Below are 24001 nucleotides of genomic sequence, written 5' to 3' on the forward strand. Positions count from 1 at the left end.
CTTTTGTACCTTGAAAGAAATGTTGAATTAGAAAACCTTGAAGGCTTCTTCCAATTTAAATTCTCTCATTCCATGACTTATTGCCCTTTAGCAAACTGAAGGAAAAGAGAAATAAATGTATACTGAATGCTGTATTTGCTTTAAGCCAGGCACTTTGCTATGAGGTCAATATATTAATAAAAAAGTTTCCTGATGAATAGGTAGAAATGTAATTCACATTATTATATCCACTTACTTTCCGTTAGTGCTTTTTAAAAATCAACAGGGAAAAATTCTAGAACATCTAGAAATAGAACTACACTGATGGAAACTTTCCTACCATGGGATTCAGATAATGAGCCATGGGGTCGATAATTTCATCTATATGTGTAAAAATTAGTTTCGATTATTTCATACATTTTTGATATGAGTATTTTAGGACCTCCTTTATCAAGTGAATTATTATATAGTCTTTAGAAGTATTTAATAAATATCACTGGCTTTAATTGTAAATTAGAGCCTTTTGAAGAACATTTTGAAGCAAAAGTGTCTTAATGTTCATGATAGAGTTGCTTAGAATTAAAGTAATAAGAATAGTTTAAAAAACCAAAAGAAAATAGAGTTTCTACATTTCATATGAAACATAATTTCAGTTGAAAATATCCCAAAGTATAGGTCTTTTCTCCTTGGCAAACAAACCTGTTCTGCGGAAAGGCTGGGCAAACCAAACATGAAGCAGAGGGAAAGCCACTCCTGTGATGTGACACCAAGATAAATAAAGGTTATGAGCACATGAGCACTTTGGATGCTGAGGTCAGTTAGTGAACTGCTCTTTTTTCCCCCTCTTATCTACCCTCGGAAAAACAGTTTCCCACTATGTAAAACTTTCCTGCCTCACAGAGTATTTGGTCAGCCGGTCAAGCTTCCAGTGACTCTGTTCAATTATACACCAAAAAGGAAGTAGTGATTATATTCCTTAGTTTCTAAAATGTGTCCACTATACAAAATATGATTCCAGATACTAGGAAGCTGTAAAAAATTGCTGGTCCACAGAAATTGTTTTATGACATTCTTGTAATCATGAATTACTCGAGTTTAAAGTGACTTTAAAGTACTTAAGTTTTCTCCTTTTCAATTAAAGAGTAAATTCTTGGTCCTAGATCTCTTGTATCTCTTGTTACATATTGAATAATTCCAGCTGACTTGACTTTTTAAATTTTACCACTACCATCTTTTTCTCCCCAGACTTTTTCTCTCTAACTAGTTCTAATGTTTTTTTTGCTACCTTATCCCCTAGAAAAGTACCTGTGCTTCTGAGTCACTGGTTGCCCTCTGCTTCTATCTGGGGAAATTAAGAGGTCTGGCTCCTGACTTCTGCTCCTGAGGCACAACCACCCACGTGTCAGAGCCCAGGACTACCGTAACATCATGCTTCATGCTTTCTCTGGAAAACCATTCTGAGGAACAGCAGAGGAGATGATTTTTAGGAAAGCACACAGATTTTCACGTCATGGATGAGTCATTACGGCTTTCCTTAATAGTGTTTTCACATAGTGGTTAGACGCACAGGCTACCTGTGTGACTCTGAACATGTCACCCACCCCACTGTGCCTCACTTTCTACATTAGTAAAGTGGGCTAGTAATGGTATTTAACTCATAGAATTGGTGTGAGACTTGATTGCCATTATTATTTCCATTATAAAAATGTATTTTTTAAAATGTATATGTTTGCAGTAAGTATGCAGTATACCTAGGAACCAATCTTCCAAATAATTTTGCATATTTCTTACTACTAATTTTCTAAACTTTAATGACTCATTGTAGGGAATACACTACCATCACCGATGATGGAAAAAAATAGGACAAGTTAAGAGTTATTTCCAAGCAGTACCATCTCCTTATCAGTGTCACCTGCCTCTTATGTGGGTCCTTCTGTTGTTCATGACTCATTCTCTCACATGGAGTTTTATGGGAGATTATATAATTATTACGTGTTAGCATTACTCTTCTTTGATATGCATACGTTTAATGGAAACATTAAAATAATATACTTAATGTATATTATTAACCTACAAGTTGTTCTATAATGGATTTTTTTCAAAGTTTCAACTTCTCTTTCATGTAGCAAACATCACTGTAAATGGCAGGATCGGCCCCGCAGCAGCCCTCCCCACAGATATATCCATTTGTGACATTCTAAAAAGTCAATGTCGCATATAAAAATGTAAATATAACAAAGTATTTTTTAAGAAAAGGTTTTAAATCCATGATTCTATCAGGATACTTCCTTAATACATATGCAACGTGATCTGATATATTTAAAAATTTGGTCATCATATAACTTTTCAGAAGCCTCTCCATTACAACAGTAAGAAATACCTGTGTCAGAATAAACCTGAATTTATAAGACAGTCATTAGATCTTCATGCCATGTTAAAACTGTTATAATTTAAGTTGCAGATATAAATGAAACAATTTATAAACTGGCTTTTTAAAAACCACTGATTTTTCCTTTTTCCCAAAACTGTGGTATTCAGTTTGTGTAGCCATCAGGAACTGTTCTGTAGTGTAGAGGATTTCCATTCATCACTAGACCTTAACTCAAACTATGGGGGTGTGGTCAGTCGCATAAAGCACTGGTTCTGAGCTTTCATGTAGCGGACTGTGGGCGCAGCAGTGACTCCGCTGGGCTGAGGATAGGCCAGCAGTTGAAATAGTGTTCATTCTTTTCCAGTGCTGGCAGCTGCCGTGTTTGCTTTCCGAGCAGTGAACCTGATGGAGGTGACATCACTGGCCGCAGCTGAAGTAAGGATAAGTTTCACTCAGATGGGATGGAAATAGTTCCTGAGAGATTGCCAGGCTCACTCATTTTAGTGTCTGATGCATAGGACACACATTACTTGTAGCCAAATTTTTTAGCTCGGGTAAAACCTGTAAGTTCCAAGATAAGTAATATTAAGTAATCAAATTTCCTTAATTATTTGAAAACAGTCTTCTTATGAAGGGATCATAAACAAGATTATTATAGGAAACCATTATAACCATTATGGGAAACCAGATACCTAGTAATTTTCACGGGAACTACTGGGACTTCCTTATTATTGCTCACGTCCATGCATTATGCTCTCAGAACAAAGAAAAACTAGTTTAGACAGCATGTGTTTAGATGATGTAGTAAAGATACATAGTGGTTCTTTTAAATTGTGAGTTAATTATTTAAAGCTGATTTCTTTTTAATGGTATCATTTATATCTGAAATATGGGTCAATTAAATAGTGCTTACCTTATTACTCTATTTGTTATCTCTCATGGAAATGTAAATTTTATCCTTAAAATAGCTGCCTACATTCTTTGTTTAAAGGGAAGAGGATGTTTATGCATCTTGCAACTGAATAAACATTAGTTCCATCTCAAAATTATTTCCTGCAGTTACTCCTTACACTAGAATAACGGGACTAGGATTCATAATGTACGTTTATTTATAGAAGCAAGTTGAAATGTTAGACCTCTTATAAACTCATGCTACCTTGTATATTTGAAGAAGGCTCAAGGCTAAAGTCCAGGTTATTTTCTACTGCACGTTTTAACATTTTGTCCATGTACTAACATTAATATATTCAGAAAAAAGAAGGAAAGTTATAACTTTAGTACAAAGATTTAGGACAAATCCAAAGAACTTGAGTATGTCTTGATGCCAAAATTACATTATGATGGTGTTTCTGTTGTACCATATTTCATAGACTTCACTTTGCTATTAATAATTCTTTTTGTTTTTTGTTTCAGGCAGTTCTTGCTGACCTTTCTACTTTAAAAGTTATGCCTCTTCTTCAGATTTTTCTGTTTGCTACTGTCACCTGATCTTCTTCAAGGTCACTGACAACAGATCTAGTTTTTCATTAGAAACCAATCATGAACTATGCAAACTCTGCATAAAACCAAAATTAAACTCTGCATATAAGCCAATAAAGATCATGTTCCCTCCTCAGTTAAACCTAAGTAGTTTTTCACTTTTTGAAAAAATAACTTCACACCAAATATTTCATTGCATGCTGCTGATTTTCAAGAAAGAAGCAATAAACATAACTTCTGCTAAGTTGAGCATACTATATATATAATCCCGACTTGTAAAAGGCATGTAACAATATATGCAATAAGAACTAAAGATACTGTAATAAACTTCAAGAGGTAATGTAGATTCTTGCACAATTCTTTTACATTAGTTTATAAATTTTTCTCTAGATAATGTATTGCTTTATCTTATAAATTGCTCTTCACTCAGAGCCAAGGGGAGGGGTAGGATGTGAGAAGATTTGAAAAAGATAATACTTTTAAGAAGGAATTCAAATGTACTTTGGTGTTTTTAGCAACTTTTCACTCCCCAGAGATTTTTTTACATCCCTCTCCATTTTATTTCTCACTTTAAACATTTCTACTGGGGAAGTCAAATACAGTTGTCTCCATCTGAAAATATTTTATTCTTCACTCCCTGAAAGTCATAAAATTATGGGGTGATACCTTCTCACTTCTCACCCTTCTATCTCTTGCTTAGAAGGCTTGACATTGCTGAGGCCTGTTGCCAGGTTCTGTTACTTTGGAAATACACAAAGAGGATACCCACAGGAGTGAAGGGAATGAAGTCAAGACCACATCTACTTTCGCTGAAGCTTGGTTTCACAAGATTTACTTCCGGGGAGAGCACTGAGAGAGACTAGAAGTAGGCAGTGGACATTCATTCTAGAACTGAAGATGTTATGCGAGGCATCAATCTTATATTGCTCTCCAGTATAAATGAAATGTCTTATTTTATATCACTTCCTAAAGACCTACCATTTCTGTAATATTGAATAATAGTACATTAAAAAAGGCCAAAAACCATTGTCCTTTGATTTTAGATTAAAATCCAAGATGCTGATCACTTTACTAAAACTTTACATCAATAGATTGGTACTCTTATTGATTGCCTACAATTTTATTAAGTTTTATCCAAATGTATTTAATCAGTCTTTTACTTTGATGGTATATATTAGGAAAAGTGTGAGGTTTTAACATAAGACTTCAAGAGTGGTGGAGTTTGGTATAACTAGTTTATTAATTTGAAAATCAATATTATATAATTTTATTATTCATCAGGTACTGATTGACCTACTAAGGACTAAATAATGATTTATTCTGTGATTGAGTCTTAATAAGCCCCATTTTATTGCTTTGGGAGATGATACAGTTATAATCATGTGCTTTGCCATTTTATGTGTGTAAATGTATGTTAAGTAAGAGCATACACACACGCTCATGGCTACTGTCTCCCTCCTCCCCTCACTCTGGCAAAATGCAGAAATATTGGGAAGAGAGTGAGTTTTAAGTGCTTCGGGTCAAATGTGTAGAGATAGGTGCATCTTTGGCTTCTTTCAGAGAATATTCCTAAACTTTTTTAAAAGGGGCAATGTAGTGATCTAGTACGCTAGTCTGGGGAATTCTGGTCCTAGCTATTACTATATATATCTCTAGATAATTTAATCTCTTTTATCTGTAACTTGGTGGGGACAGGACAACAGACTGTAGGAAATTATTGTATCTGCTTTATTTACCTTACAGGGTTGTGTAGGACCAAGTGAGAAAATACTATATTTGAAAGTGATTTTTTAAACTGCAAACAAAGCACCAAGCAAATATAAGATATTGTTTGTAATTAGTTTTGTATATGACATTTTAAGGTCAGATGGCAGAAGATAATATATGAAGAATGCTCAGCTTCATTAACATTTATATCATTTTACCTGATAACCCTATGTTTATAAAAAATGAAGGGACCATGGCATAACAGATCCTTTCATTTGGAATAGGTGGCTCTAGGCAGTAGTTCTGAATCTAAATCTCAAAGTCAAACCTGCCACACGCTGTGCTGCTACCACAGACCCCTCTCTGCCTTGTGCTGGTCTTGGCTGCTTATTGGAATGCTGCATCGAGCAGTCAGGCTGCCTCGCGCACTCCGTCTTTAACCACAGCTCCCCACACCCCCTCACTTGGCTTCCTTCCTCTTGCATCCTCCTGTGCCATCTCCTGCCAACCCCCAACACCCTCTTCACGTCTGCTCTGCAGGGATCATAAGGATCTGAATGACCAGCGATACTCGCATAATTATTCCACCTATGGCCATTGGCATTGATGGTGAAATAGCTTAATAGGCAAATTGTATTTGGCTCTTCTGAATCTCTGTCTACCCACTAATATAATATTTTATGACTTTATGTTATGAGGGAGTGTACCGAATAATCTTTTTGATCAGAATGTTTTGGTGATGCAGAGTTCTGGCTAATTGAAGTTTCCAGCTTGTCTTAACTGCATAACACCCCCTCACACTCAGCATGTGTTCTCTCCTCCTATTTCGCAGGGAAAATAGAGACCATCAGCCTTCTATTTCAAAATTTAGCTTTACCTCCCCATACTTATCTCGTTTCTTCTTGTCTCAAGTCGTCTTGTATCTAGTCCATTCCTATAGTTCTGTAAATGCAGATTTGATTATGTCACTTCTATACTTAAAAAATTCAACACTCTCCATTGCTTAAAAGATAAAGGCCAGGCCCTGCAGCACAGTGAGAAAAATTTTTCACAGCCTGGTCTGTCAATTCCTGTGCTCCCTCCCACACTGATCCATCGTCCTACACTTCAGCCTCACCAGGTTCCATGCTAAGCCTCAACCAGCTGAGGAGATTCATTTTGTCTCTGCCAGAAGGATCTTCTCTAGTTTTCAAGGCCTCACTCAAAAAGCCTTTCAATTGTGAAGACACCATGGAGCCTATAAATTAGAATCAATTATTCCTCTTTCTCTTTGTTCTCATAAAACTGTCCCTCCATTCTTATGGCCCTCATAGTATTGAGTGATAGTTTTTTGTGTCTGTGCTCTCATTATGTCACTTTATTCTCAAGGTAATTTTCATTGATTCATCCTGGATGTGGAAGATAGAAGAAGAAATGTGTTCACATGTGTTTGTATCTCCTGACTTATTCAGAAATTGTTGGGATTTGTTTTTCTTAATATGTAATTCCTCCTTTGTATCTAGTCTTCCTTCTTCCACAAAGGCTCTGATTTTTATTTTCAGATAACCCCTCCCCCCATGTGCTCCAGGTGAGGCTGACTTCTGCCCTCAGCACCTCTAGGTCCTGGCCAAGCAGTCACCGTGTGCTATGCCTCTGGCCGCAGGGATTGCTCCAGGATACGTGCAAAATCTAAGACCAGTGAGAGCTAAGGATACTTGATTACTAAGCTTTGGTTTAATCTTTCAGGGAAGCTGGATATGAAAAAGAAAGCATATAGGGTCTATAACTGCTGCAGCCTAGCAGTGGAGAGCGTGAAAGGCTATTCTTTGTCCTTGCTCCCCGGATCACACTCCGCCAGCCCCTGGACCATTTTGGTACATGACCTAAAAGATTTTCTTTGCAACTGAAAGGGTCTCAACTGATGGTAGTTATTGTCCTTTTAGGTGATCCACTATAATAGGGGTATCATTATTGGGTACAGAACCCCTGTCTACACGCTGCTCAACTAGAGCAGTATTTTTGACTTCTTCCAACCAAAACACAACCATGACCTTACAAGGATGAATTCTTATGTTGCAGACCTACTAAACTACCTGCAGTACCTAACACAAGGTACATCTTTTGCCTTTAGCCCTTTGCCCATACAGCTCACTCTGCTTAGAATGCCTTCTCTTCCCGCTTTGCCTCTTATTTGTACCTCAAAACCCAACTCAGGTGTTGCATCATCAGGGAAGACTTCTCTCATGAATCCTCCTCAAACGCTAAATAAACATGAACTGTATTATAATCATATGTTAGCTTGTCCTTCTCTTCCACTAGACTATGACTCCCTGAGGACATAATTGGTCTCTTTTTTCAGCTTTATATCTCGGGAACCTAGCATAATGCTTGTCCCACAGAATGCGTTAGTGTTTATTGAATGAATGAATGAAGTCATCTATTTAATTGATTTTACTGATGGAGGAACTTGCTTGTCCAGTGTCACACAGCTATTTTACCCACCAAGTTGATTGGTGGAGTTGCCTGTGGAAGTTAAATGCATGCTTTTAACTTGCATTAAAAGGAAGGAATATTTTGAGAGGAAAAAAATGTAAATGTTTCACTCATTCAATTTTTTTTTACTTAAGTCAACTTTATTAAGGTATAATTTATGTACAATAAAGTTGTGCCTATACTTTATGTAAAATAAAATGCATTTTAAGTGCACAGTTCTATAAGGTTTGAAAAGTGTATATGCCTGTGTCACCACTACTACAATCAAGGTACAAAACATTTCCATCACCCAAAACAGTTCCTGTCGTGTCTCTTCTCATTCAATCTTCCACATACACATTCACTCCAGACATCCACTGATTTGTTTCTGTCCCTAAAGATTAGTCTTTTCTATTGTTTCATGTAAATGGAATCATACATGTGTACTCTTTTGCGTATGGCTCCTTTTGCTCAGTGTAATGTTTTGAAATTCATCCATATTGTGTGATCAATAGTTCATTCCTTTTTATTACTGAGTAGGATTTCATTGCATGAATATTTCACAATTTGTTTATCCACCATTGTTGATGGACATCCATGTTGTATTCAGTTTGGGTGCATTAGACCTAGGGATACAGCTGCTATAAACATCTGTGTTCAAGCCTTCACATGGACATATGTCTTCATTTCTCTAGAGTAAATACCTAGGAGTAGAATATCTGAGTCATATATAAGCATGCATTTAACTTCCTAAGAAGCCTCCAGACTCTTTTCTGAAGTGTTTCTATCATTTTATATTCCCACTAGCAATATATGAGTTCCAGTTTTTCTAAGTCCTTACCAACTCTTGGTATTATCATGTTAGTCATTCTAACAGGTGGCTTTAATTTGTATTTCCCTAAATACTAATGATGTTGAATATCTTTTCATGCTTATTTTCCATTTCTACATATTCTTTTGTAAACTATCTGTTCAAATATTTTGCCCATTTTAATCAATTTTCTTATTACTAAGTCAGGACAATTCTTTATTCTGGATAAACTATATGGCTTGCAAAATTTTTTCCCAGTCTATGGCTTGCCTCTTAATTTTCTTAACTATCCTTTAAAGAGAAAAAGTTTAATTTTTTTGAAGCCCAGTTTAGCTATTTTTTTTCTCTTATGTTTGTATTTTTTGTATCCTATCAAAGAAATATTTGGATAACTCAAGGTCACAAAGATTTTTTTCCTATGTTTTCTTCTAGAAACTTTAAAGGTTAGCTTATACATTTAGGTCTATGATCCTTTTCATAAAGTTGATTTTTGTGTGTGGTGAAAGTTAAGAGTTGAGGTTTATGTTTTTAAACATGGGTATACACCATTTGCTGAAAAGACTGTCTTTTCCCTTTTACATCAGCACCTTTGTATAAAATCAACTATCATATATATGTGAGCTGGTTTCTGGACTCTGTTCTGTTCCATGGATATATGTCTGTCCTTATTCAATACCACACTGTCTTGATTTTTGTAGTTTTATAGTAAATATTGAAATCTGGTGGTATAAATCCTCTAAGTTTGTTCACATATGTCAAAATTATTTTAACTATTCTAGCTTCTTTACATTTCTAAATAATTTTTAAAATCAGCTTTTCAATTTGCACCAAAAGAAAAAAGGAAAAAAAAATGCCTGCTGGGATTTTTATTTAGATGGTATTGAATCTACAGATCAGTTTGGGGACAATTGATATTGTAACAGTATTGAATCTTCCAGTCCATGAACATGGTATATCTCTCCATTTATTTAGGTCTTCTTTAATTTCAGTCAGCAACATTTTATATTTTTCAGTGTACAGTTCTTGCACATATTGTGTTAAAATTATCCCTAATTATTTTACATTCTTATGCTATTGTATTTAAATAATGATATTTTTAACTTCAATTTCCAATGGTTGTTGATGTGTATGTATATATGTGTGTGTGTATATATATATATATATATGTATGTATATACACACGCACACAATTGATTTTTTTATATTGACCTTGTATCCTGAGATCTTGCAAAACTTACTACATCTACTATCCTTTTTTGTAGCTTCCCTAGGATTTTCTACATATACAGTATGTCACCTAGAAATAAAGACGACTTTGCTTCTTTCTTTCAAATCAGTATGCCTTTTATTTCTTTTTCTTCCTTTATTCACTGACTGGAACTTGCAATAGAATACAGAAGTGTTGCAGCTCACCAATTATTAAATGAAATGTACTTCTCTCCTAAATATGTTTAACAACTATTTTAAGATATTTATCAATGTGATAGTTTGGCCAATTTAGATGTAAAACAGTAGGGGGAAGTGAGATAGATTCAGAAGAAGGTGGAGAGATTGACACACAGTGACTATAGATTAAGTTTTATGTTGCTGATCATCCAAATGGCTTCTTAAAAATCATTCTTTTAACTTAAGCAGTTGGCTTTAGGTATTGTCAATGCCTTTTCATATTAATTAGAAAATTGTTTTTGTATTGCTTCTTTAACTATTCTTTATCCTTAAAACTATTTTCTTAGATATGTGATATGCATATATTAATATTTATTCAATAACATTTAATGCTTATTCTGAGTGAGATACGGTGCTGGGCATTTAATGTATATGTCTATTTGTGTGGTTGCTTTTTCAATAACAAATGTGATAAGAGACAGTACTCCCATGGAAATAAACTCCTCACCTCTTTCTTGAAGTAATGGTGCCATCCTTCCTATGGTAGAAAAAATAATGGTCCCCCAAAGATGTTCATGTTCTAATTACTGAAAACGGTGAATATGGTACCTTACAGTCAAAAGGGACTTGCTTATGTTATTAATGATTTTGAGATGGGGGGATTATTGTGGGTTATCAAGTGGGCCCGATATAATGACAACTGTCCTTATAAGTAAAAGAAGGAGGCAGGAGGGTATGAGTCAGAGAGTGATTTGAAGGTGTCATGCTGCTGGCTTTGAAGATGGAAGAAGTGGCCATGAGCCAAGGAATATAGGCAGCCTTTAGAATCTGGATGAGGCAAGGAAATCTCCCCTAGAGCCTCCAGAAGGAACTCAGCCCTACTGACACCTTGATTTTAGTACTTTTGATCTCCAGAACTATAAGATAATAAATCTGTGTTGGTTTAAGCCCTTATGTGGGTGGTAATTTGTTACAGCAATAAGAGGGAACTAAACCACCCCCTCTCAAATAAAATGGATTTAACTACATGTTATATTAACTATAATGTATGACAATAACAAGTTCAAATAGATTTAATTTCTTTTCTTATAAAACAGGTGATTCTACCTATCTGATTTCTCTTGTGTGGTTTTTAAAATGATCAAACAAGATAAAACGTGTAAGGTATTTTGAGGACTATGTTTTACTACTCTGGTGCTATCAGGGAGAAGACCACAGAAAGTTGGGCAAGTGTGGTGGAGTAAGAGAGGTGTTAGGGGAAATATGTCACCAAGTCCTAATGTTTCCTTCCCTGTGGAAGGATCTCACTGGTGTAATTATTCTGGTCTGTAGCCAGTCTTCACTCCCTCCTCCCCTGGAGAACAGTGATGATACTATTGATGAGGTTGGGATAAGAGAGTGGGCATGTAAAGCCAGCCTCCTTCTCATCTTTTTCTTGGGATCCAGCTGCCCACTGTGAACATATGTTCTGCACTACTCCTCTATTCCCTGAGCTTTACAAAGTCTGGATTGCATGGTATGGAATTGGAGGCAGGGGGAGAGGATGGCTGCAATTGTTCAGTGCTGCCTGTGACTACTAGTTCAGTTTTAAAAAGCTAGTCATTGCTGAAAAACTTAGCCACATTCCCTGGTAAGAAAGTTGGTAAGAAAGTTGATATATCATCTTCATCTGCTTTCATCAGCCTAGGTTTTAATTTTCTGTCTCAAGTACTCCAGAAATCAGGCAGGAAGAAGGGTGCTGTTTATTGGATTCCAAGTCTCATTCAACAGTACAAGGAAGTTGAAGTTTCCAAGGAAGAAACTATAATGATGGGTCATGAAATATAAGCTAGAAAAGAGAATATAAGGAGGGGGTTGGTGATGGATATGGATAAGGGAAGTGGATGGATTGAAGGTCACAACAAAAAAGTAAAAGCACTTAATGTGAAAGATTAATATTTGTAGTCAGATTGAGAGATGTATATTTGAAATTTTGGAGATGGTGCCATTTTTGTTGATTGAAGATGTAAGGCACAATGGATAGCTGAAGTAGAGTGGAAGAAAACATTGAAAATATGAGAAAGTCAAAAAACCAAGGTGTTCGATGAATCATCAGCATACATGTTGAAATCACCAAGAAGGACGACAGGAGTAGGGATAATACAGAAGGAAACTGAGTTGCAAGCTAGCTTTCCTGAGAATGAGAAGCAAAGACACAGAGACTACTAGTAGGTGACAGCAGCATGGAGGGGGAAGAGTGGTATAACCAGATGGTGTGAGCCTCAAAGGAGCAGAAGGGGTTTGCAAGAGGGAAGGGGGAAAACACTCTAAAATTGGCATTGAGGAGTAAGGCTGGTGCTGAAGCACTTTAGGTATGAGAGAGAAAAAAACAACATCCATCTGAAAAGGCTGCAGAGAAACTGAGTCCCCAGGATGTAGCCTGCTTTTAGTTAAGTGAGAAAGTGAATAGAACCTTCAAAGGAGAGATTGAAAAACACCAGGAGTTTACTGATATCACATTGGGAATTGGGAATTCCAAGACGTAGAGAGAAATGGTTTATTAAAAAGGGGAATGGGGGATGTGGCATTAGATCAGATTAAGGAAAGCAAGTTCAGGTAATTGATGCCTGGGGAGCTTGGGGTTCTGACGGAGGACGGGATAAACAGGGATGTGTAGATGGGCCGATCCTCAGAAGCAATTGAGCAAATTAAAGCACTACCACTGTGGTCCAGATCATCTCTCTCTGGTGAGGCAGCTGCTCCCTCAGGAAGCCTGGTGTGGTCTAATTATAATCGGCTGCTTCTTTAGACAGCCAGAGTTGTGGTTGTCTCCGCTCCAGCACTGTACTAGTTTGGTGACTCAGCTACTTTTTCCCGTCCATTGAATTTGGTTCCCCTCTCTCCCTCTTTTGGCTTCTGCCTGTTCATTGTTTCTACCTACTCATGGCATGGGGAGGGATTATTTTAATGGTTCAGACAAAATGATTTCTCCTTTATAAAGGAATCACTGCAAAGTTTTCTTAAAATGGGAAACAAATTATTTCCAATATACAACTTAATTTGCACCCATAGCACATGCACAGTATACCACCGAAGACTTGGGTGATAAGCTGACCCATGGTGGGGGAGGAGGGGAAGGGATACTGCTTTTTGTATTGATGAGTTTCCTCCCCCAGTATAAGAAGACAGTAGATGATTAAGTATTTCATGTGTGAGAATGTAAAGAAAATGGAAAAAACTGAATACATATATGGAAAGAAAGACAGTTTGGATCTGAGGATGGATAATAGAACTTTATCCTGAGAGTGGACCCCAAATCTGTCAGACATCTGGATAATGCCATGTGGTGCCCAAATACTGAAATGTTGTAAGGGGGCACTGTATGAAGGAAGGGAACTCTCTACTCAACAGAAGGCCAACCCAGCACTTCAGCCCTAGGACAAGGTCAGTGGCCTCAGCCAGAGAATGAGAACAACACCCTTCTCGACCTTCCAGACTTCTCATACCAATATAAATACTCAACCACCATGTGAGGACACCTCCAAGAATTACCATCAGGTCTCTTCATTCCTAAGAAACCACCAAACACCTATTCCATGTAAGAGAGGCAGTTGAAAGAGAAGGGGAGAGTTCCTACACCTGTGCTTTATAGAGAACCATACATATTAGTTACCCATGAACTAGAGCCAGAGGGAATAGTAACTATTGTTGCAAACAAATATTTTCATAACACGCCCATATTTTTTGTTTATACTCTTCCAGATATGGACTTGAATCCCAGATCCACTTTTGCTAGCTGTGTCACCTTGGTAAGATTACCTAACCTTTATAAACCTTAATTTCTTCACCTATAAAATACAAGTCAGTGCCAAATAGGTCTGGTTTCTCTGAAGATTAAATGAGATAATGTATACAAAACGTTAAGCACTAGGTACTTTAAATACTAAGAAGAAAAGAAGCCATTCTTATCCTCAGGGGGGTATAAAAATTAATAGGTACATAATCATGCAAAAAGAAATAGCAAGCTCAGAACAGTAAGACTCATCAAAAGTGCTCTGCCATTTTTAGAGTTTCATGATCAATAAATATGGGAAATGTTTTATAATGTATTTTCCTCATGGAGATTTACACTGCACATTAGTCCATTACAAACTCTGAGAATCCCTGTGTAAGGTTTTTGGATGGTCGGCGCCTGAGAAAGAGAGACGAGCAGAGTAGAAAGTGGTAAGCAATGAGGCTTTATTGGAGTGCTCCTGGGCGAGGGTAACAGGTCCCGCCAGAGGGGCCCGAGAAGTCGCGCTGCCCAGAAGTTTTGTGTGGGCTTATATATGTTTTAGAGCTGGGGGATGGGGGATTTCGGTTCTGTCACAGTTTTAGGGCGGGTATTGAGAACTAGGAGGTGCTGGTGGTATGTATGGATTCCAGGAACCAAGACCCTTATCAGGGTAACCATCCAGGTGTGTCTATTCTTTAACTTAGCTGGGCCTTGCAGGCATTGTTCTCGGCAGGTCTCATGGGCTTCTTCTTTTTTTCATTAGGGAGGGGAGGCATGCCCGCAACCAGCCTTATACCCTGCAGTAAAACAACCTTGATTATCTCTGCTTAACCCAGAGTTTCTCAACATCACACATGCACAAACTGTTAACATCTTGCAGATTTAGTCTTTCTTAAATCACAATTTGGGGAGATTTCCACGTCTGTCCGAGATGGATATTATGCACTGTGTGTGTGAGTGCACACCCACCACCCAAAGTTACATGTTGAAGCCTTAACCCCCAATGTGATGGTGTTAGAAGATGGGGTCTTTGGGAGGTAATTAGGTCATTAAGGTAGAGCCCCAATGATGGGATCAGTGTCCTTATAAGAAGAAGATGAAACTGAAGCATTCTCTCTTTTCATAAAGAAGAGGTCATGTGAGCATACAGCAAGGTGATGGCCACCTAAAGCCTAGAGAAGAGGCCTCAGAATGAATTCTACCTTGCCAGCACCTTGATCTTAGACTTCCTACCCTCCAGAACTACGAAAAATAAGTTTGTGTTCTTTAAACCACTAAGTCTCTGGTATTTTGTTATAGTAGCCCAAGCAGACTAAAGCAATGGAGTAACCAGAATCAGATTTACCCTTCATCTGAAAAGAACTAAAAACTAGACTGTACAAAACAACAGTTCCAGACAAGGGACATCAAGCACTAAGGACAGTGAGCCTTACAGCTGCCCTAACTTACTGCCTGCAGAAAGTTTCCATGATGCAACATAAGAAGAAGCCAGGAAGAACTTGATGCTCTCCCTGAATTGAAAAGGTGGACCTGGAAGGCCAAGGAGGCCAAGACAACAAGAATTTGCAGGACAAAATACCAGAGAAGAGAGAGATGCACAGAGAGGGAAAACTAAGGATCTGCAAGAGATTTCCCTTGGCTATTCAGCTGGGACCTTTCCTCAGAGTTTGCATGTGAGGTATAATAACTACCCAAAGCTGGAAAAGGAACTATTCAAAACGGTTAAAGGGAACAATTCCTAGAGCCCACAGAGGGCCAGGAACAGTACTGGTTCCCACCAGTATCCATGGCTAGAATACTCACAAGGGTTTTGCCTCATTAGTGGAGAATATTAATCCTAGGCTAGATGCTGTTCTGGTCCCACCTAGCAAGGCTTAAAAGCAAGACTCAAGAGGATTAAATGATTTCAAGGAACTTAACCCCATTCCAGAACAGAACTCAAGACTATAAGACTACAAATATATCCAGCACCCAACAAGGTAAAATTTACAATATTTGTCATTTCACAAAAAATTACCAGGCATGCAAAGAAGCAGGAAAATTAGACTCACAATAGGAACAAGATGAGTAAATCAAATGGACTGTAAATGACACAGATGATACAATGTGTAAACAAGGATGTTAAAATTTTTTATAACTGTGTCCTATACGCTCAAGAAGCTAGAGAAAAATTGACCATGTTAAGTGGAGACATGGAAGATATTTTAAAAGTTCCTAAACAATCTTCTAGAGAAAAAAACAGTGTCTAATATGAAAAGTAACTGGATATTTTAACAGCAGATTGGACATTTCAGAAGAAAAAGTTAGTGAATCATGAAGACATTGCAATAGAAGCTATCCAAAATGAAACACAGAGAGAAAAAAGACTGAGAAAAAAAGAAAAGATAATCAATAAGCTGTATGTCAATGTTAACCTAATATGCACATAATTGAAATCTCCAGAGGAAGGAGGGGAGGATATCTGAAAAAATAAAGGCAAAACTTTTCCAAATTTGATAAAAATTAAAACCCTCAGGTCCAAGAAGATCAACAAACCCCAAGATCAAGAAACATAAAACTGCAAGAAGACACATGATGATAAATTTGGTTATAACTAGTGATACAAGGCCAGGCATGGTGCATCATGCCTATAATCCTAGCACTCTGGGAGGCCGAGGCAGGAGGATCATTTGAGCTCAGGAGTTCACGACCAGCCTAAGCAAGGGGAAGATCCTATCTCTACTGAAAAATAGAAAAAATTGGCCAGGCATGGTGGCACATGCCTGTAGTCCCACCTACTTGGGAGGCTGAGGCAGGAGGATCACTTGAGCCTAGGAGTTTGAGTTTGCAGTGAGCTAGGCTAATGCCATGGCACTCTGGCCTGGGTAAGAGAGAGAGAGAGACCCTATCTTCAAAAAAAAAAAAAAAAAACTGGTGATACAATTGCAAAAATGTGTAATCAACCTAATTGCCTATCAATTCATGTGTGGATTAACAAAATGTGGTATGTGTATACCATGCAGTATTACTCAGCCATAAAAAAATGAATTAATACCTTTTGCAACAATCTGGATGGAACTGGAGACCATTCTCCCAAGTGAAGTATCTCAAGAATGGAAAAACAAACACCGTATGTACTCATGATTAAATTGGAACTAACTGATGAGCACAGGAGCACAGAGAGAAGTAAAATTCAGTGGAAATCAAGCAGGGGGCAGGGGGACCATTGTACCTAATAGGTACAAACAACTCTATTTGGGTGATGGGCACACTAACTGGAAAGCATAGTGGGGAAGTGGGGATAAAGTGGAGATGGTTAATGGCTGCAAAAGTATAGTTAGTCAGATAGAATGAATAATATTTGATAGCGCAAAAAAAGTGACTATAGTCAACAAGTTAGGGTATACTTTAAAATAACTAAAATAGTGGAATTGGAATGTTCCTAGCCCAAAGAAATGATAAATGCCTGAGGTTATGGATACTCCAATTACTCTAATTTTATTCACATCATATGCCTGTATCAGAACATCACATGTATCCTATAAAGATGGACAACTATTATGTATCCATAATTAAAAATTTTTTTTAAAAAGAAAATGTGGTATATACATACAATGGAATACTATTCAGCCTTGAAAAAGAAGGAAATCCTACCATATGTGACAACATGAGTGAACCTTGATGATATTATGCTAAGTAAAATAAGCCAGTCACAGAAAGACAAATAGTACATGATTCCACTTATATAAGATATCTAAAATAGTCAAACTCAGAAGCAGAATGGCAGTTGCCAGGGACTTGAGAAGGATAAAATGAATAGGTGCTATTCGATGAGTGTAAAGTTTCGGGTATGCAAGATAAATAAGTTCTGGAAATCTGCTGACCACATTGTGCCTATAGTTTACTATAGTATACACTTAAAATTTTGTGCAGAGGATAGATCTCATGTTAAATGTTCTTACCACAATTTGTTTTAAAAACTGTCAAAAAAGCAAGAGAAAATTAAACCAAAGTAAATAAAAAGAAAGGAAATAATAAAGATCAGAGCAGAAATCAATGAAATAGAAAACAACACTACAGAAAGCCAATAAAACAAAAATCTGGCTCTTTGACAAGGTCAATTGATAAATCTCTATCCAGACTGATCAGGGAAAAAGAGAAAAGAGAAAAATTACCAATGTCAGAAATGAGAGCGTTGATGTAACCACAGGAAACGTTATGAACAACTTCATACCTATAAATTTGACATCATGTACTTTCAGTCCCGTGTGTGTGTGTGTGTGTGTGTGTGTGTGTGTGTGTGCGTGTGTGTGTGTGTGTAAGTTGTTTTGGCTATTCTGGAGTCTCTGGATCTCCTTATTGAGTCTGGCTCCTGCCCAAAAACCTACGTGTAATCATTCAGGCCATGCTATACACAATTACAAAGGCTTTACCTAGCAGGTCTCAAGGGAGGAGACCGCCTTCCCCTACACCAAACTTGGCGCACAGTCAGTGCATTGCCGTCTCTGAAGGGAGCTGTAGTCCTGGGCTCAGGCCCTCCCACCCCAGCTGGACATGCTCCTATGCATGGCTCCATCCTTAGCCCAGGTGCCTCCACTTGGAGGCCTCCTAATTAGGGGCCTTCCACAGAGGCCTTCCTCAGACGCCTCTGCCAAGACCTCCTTATCTGCGTGGGGGAGGGGACAGGACTTGAAGACATTTTTCCCTGTGCTAACTACCCAGTGCTTTTCCATTCTTACCCCTTTCCCTTCTATCTCCTCCTGCTCCCCAGGTCTTTTTGTTTGCAAGGGACAAATAAAAGGCATTGAGACAATTCCCTACATCTATGCTGACTCACCTGACCCTCAAACAGAGATGTTTCATGGGGGAAACAATGGAAGGGGAGGTGGTGCTTTCTCCAGTTTGGTATCTTGCTTATACTATCATCATACACTAAGTGATTAAAGGCTTGACTGTTACTTTCATTTTCACCTGTTGCCTTCATCAGCTATTCTGACACCTGGCAGATAGCACTCTCTTGGCTCAGCTCTTGACACTTAAGAATTGTAGAACCAGTTTGTCAATTTATACAAGAAATTTTTCTGCGATTTTGATTGGCATGTCATTGAATCCATAGGTCAACTTGGGTAGAATTGACATCTGAACAATTTTGAATCTCCCAATCCGTGAATCATGATTTATTTCTCTATTTGAGTCTTTTCAGTTTCACCTGGCGATCTTGTCACCATATATCTCTGCATTTGTTGTCAGTGTATAAGTCTTGCACATTCTTTGTCAGAGTTTTCTCTAAGTTTCATATTTTTGATGCTATTGTAAATACTATTGTTTAATTTCAATTTCTGATTGTTGCTAATATATAGAAATATAATTGATTTTATATATTGATCTTATATGCTGAAATACTGCTAAACTCACTTATTCATTCTATTAACAGTAGCTTTTCTGTAGATTCCCTAATATTTCCTACATAAATGATAATATTGTCTGTGATAAAGACAATTTTATTTCTTCCTTTCCAACAGCAGTATCTTTTATTTTTCTTGTGTTTTTGCATTGCTAAAACTTCCAATAAAATTTTGAGTCGAAGTTGTGAGAGTGGACATACCCACAGGTTCCTAATCTAGGAAGGAAAAAATTTATTCTTTTTCCATTAAGTGTGGGGTGAACAGAAGGTTTTCCATAGATACTTTCTGTCAGGTTGAGAAAGGTCCCTTCTATTCCAAGTTTGCTGAGAGTCTTTATCATTAATTGATGTTGAATTTTTCAAAAATGCCTTATCTGTATCTGTTGAGATAATCATATCGTTTTTCTCTTTTAGTGTGTTAATATGGTAAATTGGTAATTGCATTTGAATAATTTGGTACAGTACTGCCATGGTTTGAATTCTTATCTCCTCCAAAAGTCATGTTGAAACTTAATTGCCAGGGTAAACAGTATTGGGAGGTGGGGCCTTGATGAGGTGAAGAGGCTATGAGGGCTCCACCCTCATGTGTGGGTTTCATGCCTTTTTTTTTTTTTTTTTTTTTTTTTTTTTTTTTTTTTTTTTTTTTTGAGACAGAGTCTCACTTTGTTGCCCGGGCTAGAGTGAGTGCCGTGGCATCAGCCTAGCTCCCAGCAACCTCAGACTCCCGGGCTTAAGCGATCCTACTGCCTCAGCCTCCCGAGTAGCTGGGACTACAGGCATGAGCCACCATGCCCGGCTAATTTTTTTTTTGTATATATATTTTTAGTTGGCCAGATAATTTCTTTCTATTTTTGGTAGAGACGGGGTCTCACTCTTGCTCAGGCTGGTCTCGAACTCCTGACCTCGAGCGATCCACCCGCCTCGGCCTCCCAGAGCTAGGATTACAGGCGTGAGCCACCGCGCCCGGCCGGTTTCATGCCTTAATAAAGGGGTTCTCCCAGGAGCGGGCTCTCTTTGCCCTTCCACCATGGGGTGATGCTGGAAGAAGGCTCTCTCCAGATGCCAGCACTTTGATACTGGACTTCCCAGCCTCCAGAACTGTGAACCAATACATTTCTCTTCTTTATAAGTTACCCAGTTGCAGGTGTTCTGTTATAGCAGCACAACATAGACTAAGACAAGTACTTGGAGGAAAGCCAGGATATCCTTGATTTTTTCCCTTTATTTATTAGTTATCAAGGCAATGACTTGATTCCTTATTCTTCAAGAGTGGTCAGTTCTAATATCATTGTGAACTCATTCAATCTAATGCAGTTTTTATCATTATTGAAGCTCGCGTTGCCCCATCTTTGGGTAGTGACAACCCCTTCAAGGAGGCTGCTGGGGTTCTTTTGACATGACTCTAGTTGTCATTGAAATCTTGCTTGGTGTCTGGTATGACAAGATGTTCCAAGTTCAACTTGTACATTTTCTGCCTCAAATCTGAAATCAGCCAGTTCTCCAAGAAGTCGTGGTATCTTTTCATGGAAAACAGTATTTCAAGGCCCCAAATTATTACTAAGAGGTTGTTACTAGGCCTTTTCAGGTGTTCAGAGATAATTTCCAATTGAAATATAGACTTTGTGTTTTTACTCAGTGCTTTTACTTAAGCTCTTCTATATATAGTATGTATATATATCTTCACAGTGATGATCATGGTTTTCAAGGATACAAGAGGTGATGGAATAAAATATCTATAATCATTCATTTGGTTTATCCAATAATTCACATACAGTAGTCTCAAGACAATAAAACTATCACCCCAACACAAGTTTTTAAATGTCTTTGTCATATGTTCCCCCCATTCTTGCACCATTGTTTGTAGTTACACTATAACTAAATTGTCAGAGCAAATAGAACATAATACACCCTCTTCGATTTAACCATTTAGTCTTAGCTGTGCAAGTAACTATATTGAATACTCACCATCAGTACTTGTGTCAATGTCATGCTTAGTCATTTGGGTTGTCTGAGGTTCATTTTCTAGCAGATTCCTTAAGAAGGGCCCTTGAGAGGAACAATAATCTCTAAAGTCTTCATGTTGATAACAACTTATATATACCCTTTTTATCTGAAAGTAAGTTTAGTTAGATATAAAATCCTTGGCTCTTAGCCAGGCATGGTGGTGTGTGCCTACAGACCTCATCTACTTGGGAGGCTAAGGTAGAAGGATGACTTGAGCCCAGGAGTTTGAGGTTATAGTGAGCTATGATTGCACCTATGAATAGCCCTTGCTCTCCAGCCTGGGCAAAAGTGAGACCCCCATCTCTTAAAAAAATATATACTTGGCTCACATTTTCTTTCCTTGAGTATCTTAAGTATGTTACTCTATTTTCTTTTGACTTAAAAAGATCAGGTGATAATCTAATTTTCTTTCCCTTACAAATCACTTGCTGTTTTTGCCTAGATTTCCTAAGGACTTTTTTCCTTCTTCTTTAAGCCAAATAATAAACTAAAATATGCCTTGATGTTGATTGTTTTATGTTCACATTCTGAGGTTTGTGTGCTTCCAATATGTAATTTCAAGAAAATTTTCGTGGATTATAGTTGTTAGAATTTGTTCTGTTTCCTTGTTTTGGTGTTCTACAGGAAACACTGGTACAGGTCACCTTATGCCTTCACATAGCTCTCTTAAGCTTTCTTATCTCTGTTTTAAAATTAAGGAAACTGATAATCAGAAAGATCATGTAATTTGTGCAAGGTTTCATAGCAGGTAGGGGGAGAACTAGAACCCAAGTCTGCTCAACTCTGAAACCTGCGGTCTTTCTCCTGGACTTGGGTCCAGATAGATTTTTCCTGTGTTTCTTTTCCTGTCTTTCCTTTATGTTGTTGCCCTCACATACCCACAGTCTTGCTCCTCACAGTCTGGCTCTCAGACCAGCAGCACTGGGACCACCTGGAAGTGCATTAGAACTGCAGAATCCCAGCCGCTCCAGGCCTGCGGTGCTTCTCATGCCCATTAAAACCTGAAGCCCTGGTCTAGGAGAAAAATCTGAAGGTAGTTTGGGCAGTGCTTCTCAAACTTTCCAACATTCTGGACTCCCTGAGAATCACTTAAAAATCCCTATACCCAGGCCACACGCCAGCCAATTGAATCAGACTGGAATCTCTGGCGATGGAGCCCAGGCATCAGCATATTTTAAAACTTCCCAGCTGATTCCAAAATACAGCCAAGTTTGACAACCACTGCTTAAGGCAGTACTTAGTCCATCATGTTCGTAGGAATCACGTGGGAGCCACGCACATTGCAGGTGCCGAGTCAGTAGATTTAGGGCGGGGCCTGAGATTCTGCGTTTCTACCAAGTTCTCAGATGGTAGATGCTGCTGGTCCAAGGAGTTTCTGGAGCAAAATGAAGCTACCTGGGGCCTCCTTCAATAATACCTGTAATTAAGGCACAATCCTGGCCTGCAAACTCCAAATAAGGAGCTCTGGGAGAAGAGGCAGGGGCTGCAGGCTCTATACGGCCCTCCAGGTTGCTTCGCACCCGGTGCAGGGCTGGGCAGGCCCACGGTGGGCCAGCCGGCGTCAGCTGCTGCTTTCAGCCCCTGGGCAAGAGCTCTTGCAAACATACACTTTTTTCTGTTGCCTGCGTCGTCACCATCTCTCTACCTTTTCTTTCCCCGGACTTCTTCCTACTTTTCCCGGGGTTCCTGTATCCAGGCTTCCCAGCAGTACTGGGGCACTCACTTGGTCCCCTGGGTACGTACTTGGGTTTCAGACTAAGTCAAAACTGCAAAGTCTCAGGCCATAACGCAGAGGAACTTAAGCCAGGAGAATAAGAAGGGCCCTGGGGAGGAGAACCTAAGAGATGCAGCATGACAGAACTTGATTTGTTTTTCATCCCGGCTCCGTTCATGACATGCAAGACTTGGTCAGACGACTGTAGTTGGCAGGACTTAACATGCGCTGTTCTCGCTCCAGCTTATAACTTACATATTTTCCTCCTTGGCAAGACCCAAGCAACTGTCGTCGGCAGGTTGTGTGGGGCTTGCTCAGTGTGATGCAAGTCTGTGTTGGGTTCAGCGTAGCCCCGAGTCTCGACTCCAATCCCCTGGCCCGCGGCAGAGCGAGGATGCTTGCCTGTCGCAGCGAGGTGGGGGTGCCTGCCGGTCGCAGCGAAGGGCAGGTAAGGGCCTCCCTCTGCGAGCGCCGAGGCTGCGGGTCCCGTAACCGGCCGTTTTTCACGGCTCCAGCATCCACTGGGCCGGAAGTTGACCTCGACAGCAGAGCAAACTGATTCCCTTTCTCTAGCCTTGACAGAAAGGAAAGAACAACAGGAAGGGAAGGGAAAAACAGACCTCAGGATGTCCAGTGTGAAGGCAGCCACATAGGGGATTCTTTAAGTCTCAGTTTCTAAATTGCGATCATCCCACAGTTTTTATTTGAGGCTTGTTCGCTGACATTTTTCTAAGCACTACATGAGGCATTTACCACATGCCAGATAGAACTGGCCATCAGAACATAACCTGTCTACCCTCTGGAATGACACTTTTTTTCCTCCCAGATTCCTGAGACTCTAATTTCCTGCCTGTTTCTAACCGTTCAGGAAAAGCAACTCTGAGACCTAAAAGAGGTGTTTTTTGGGGTTTTTTGTTGTTGTTGTTTTTTTTTTTTTTTTTTTTTTTTGAGACAGAGTCTCA

General features: G+C 38.6%; 1 protein-coding gene across 2 annotated transcripts in view; it reads left to right on the forward strand.

Annotated features, from left to right (window-relative positions):
* TBC1D19 (TBC1 domain family member 19) overlaps positions 1 to 3971 on the forward strand; it is a 118974-nt gene extending 115003 nt beyond the window's left edge. For both annotated transcript variants that reach the window (XM_045550483.1, XM_045550484.1), the window contains 2 exons: positions 2715 to 2785; positions 3764 to 3971. In XM_045550483.1, coding sequence (XP_045406439.1) covers positions 2715 to 2785; positions 3764 to 3838 — 146 coding nt within the window. In that variant the 3' untranslated portion in view covers positions 3839 to 3971. The remainder of the gene's footprint in view (positions 1 to 2714; positions 2786 to 3763) is intronic.
* The last annotated feature ends 20030 nt before the right edge of the window (positions 3972 to 24001 follow it).

The sequence above is a fragment of the Lemur catta genome, chromosome 4 (assembly GCF_020740605.2).
Source record: "Lemur catta isolate mLemCat1 chromosome 4, mLemCat1.pri, whole genome shotgun sequence".
In the NCBI taxonomy this organism is placed as follows: domain Eukaryota; kingdom Metazoa; phylum Chordata; class Mammalia; order Primates; family Lemuridae; genus Lemur; species Lemur catta.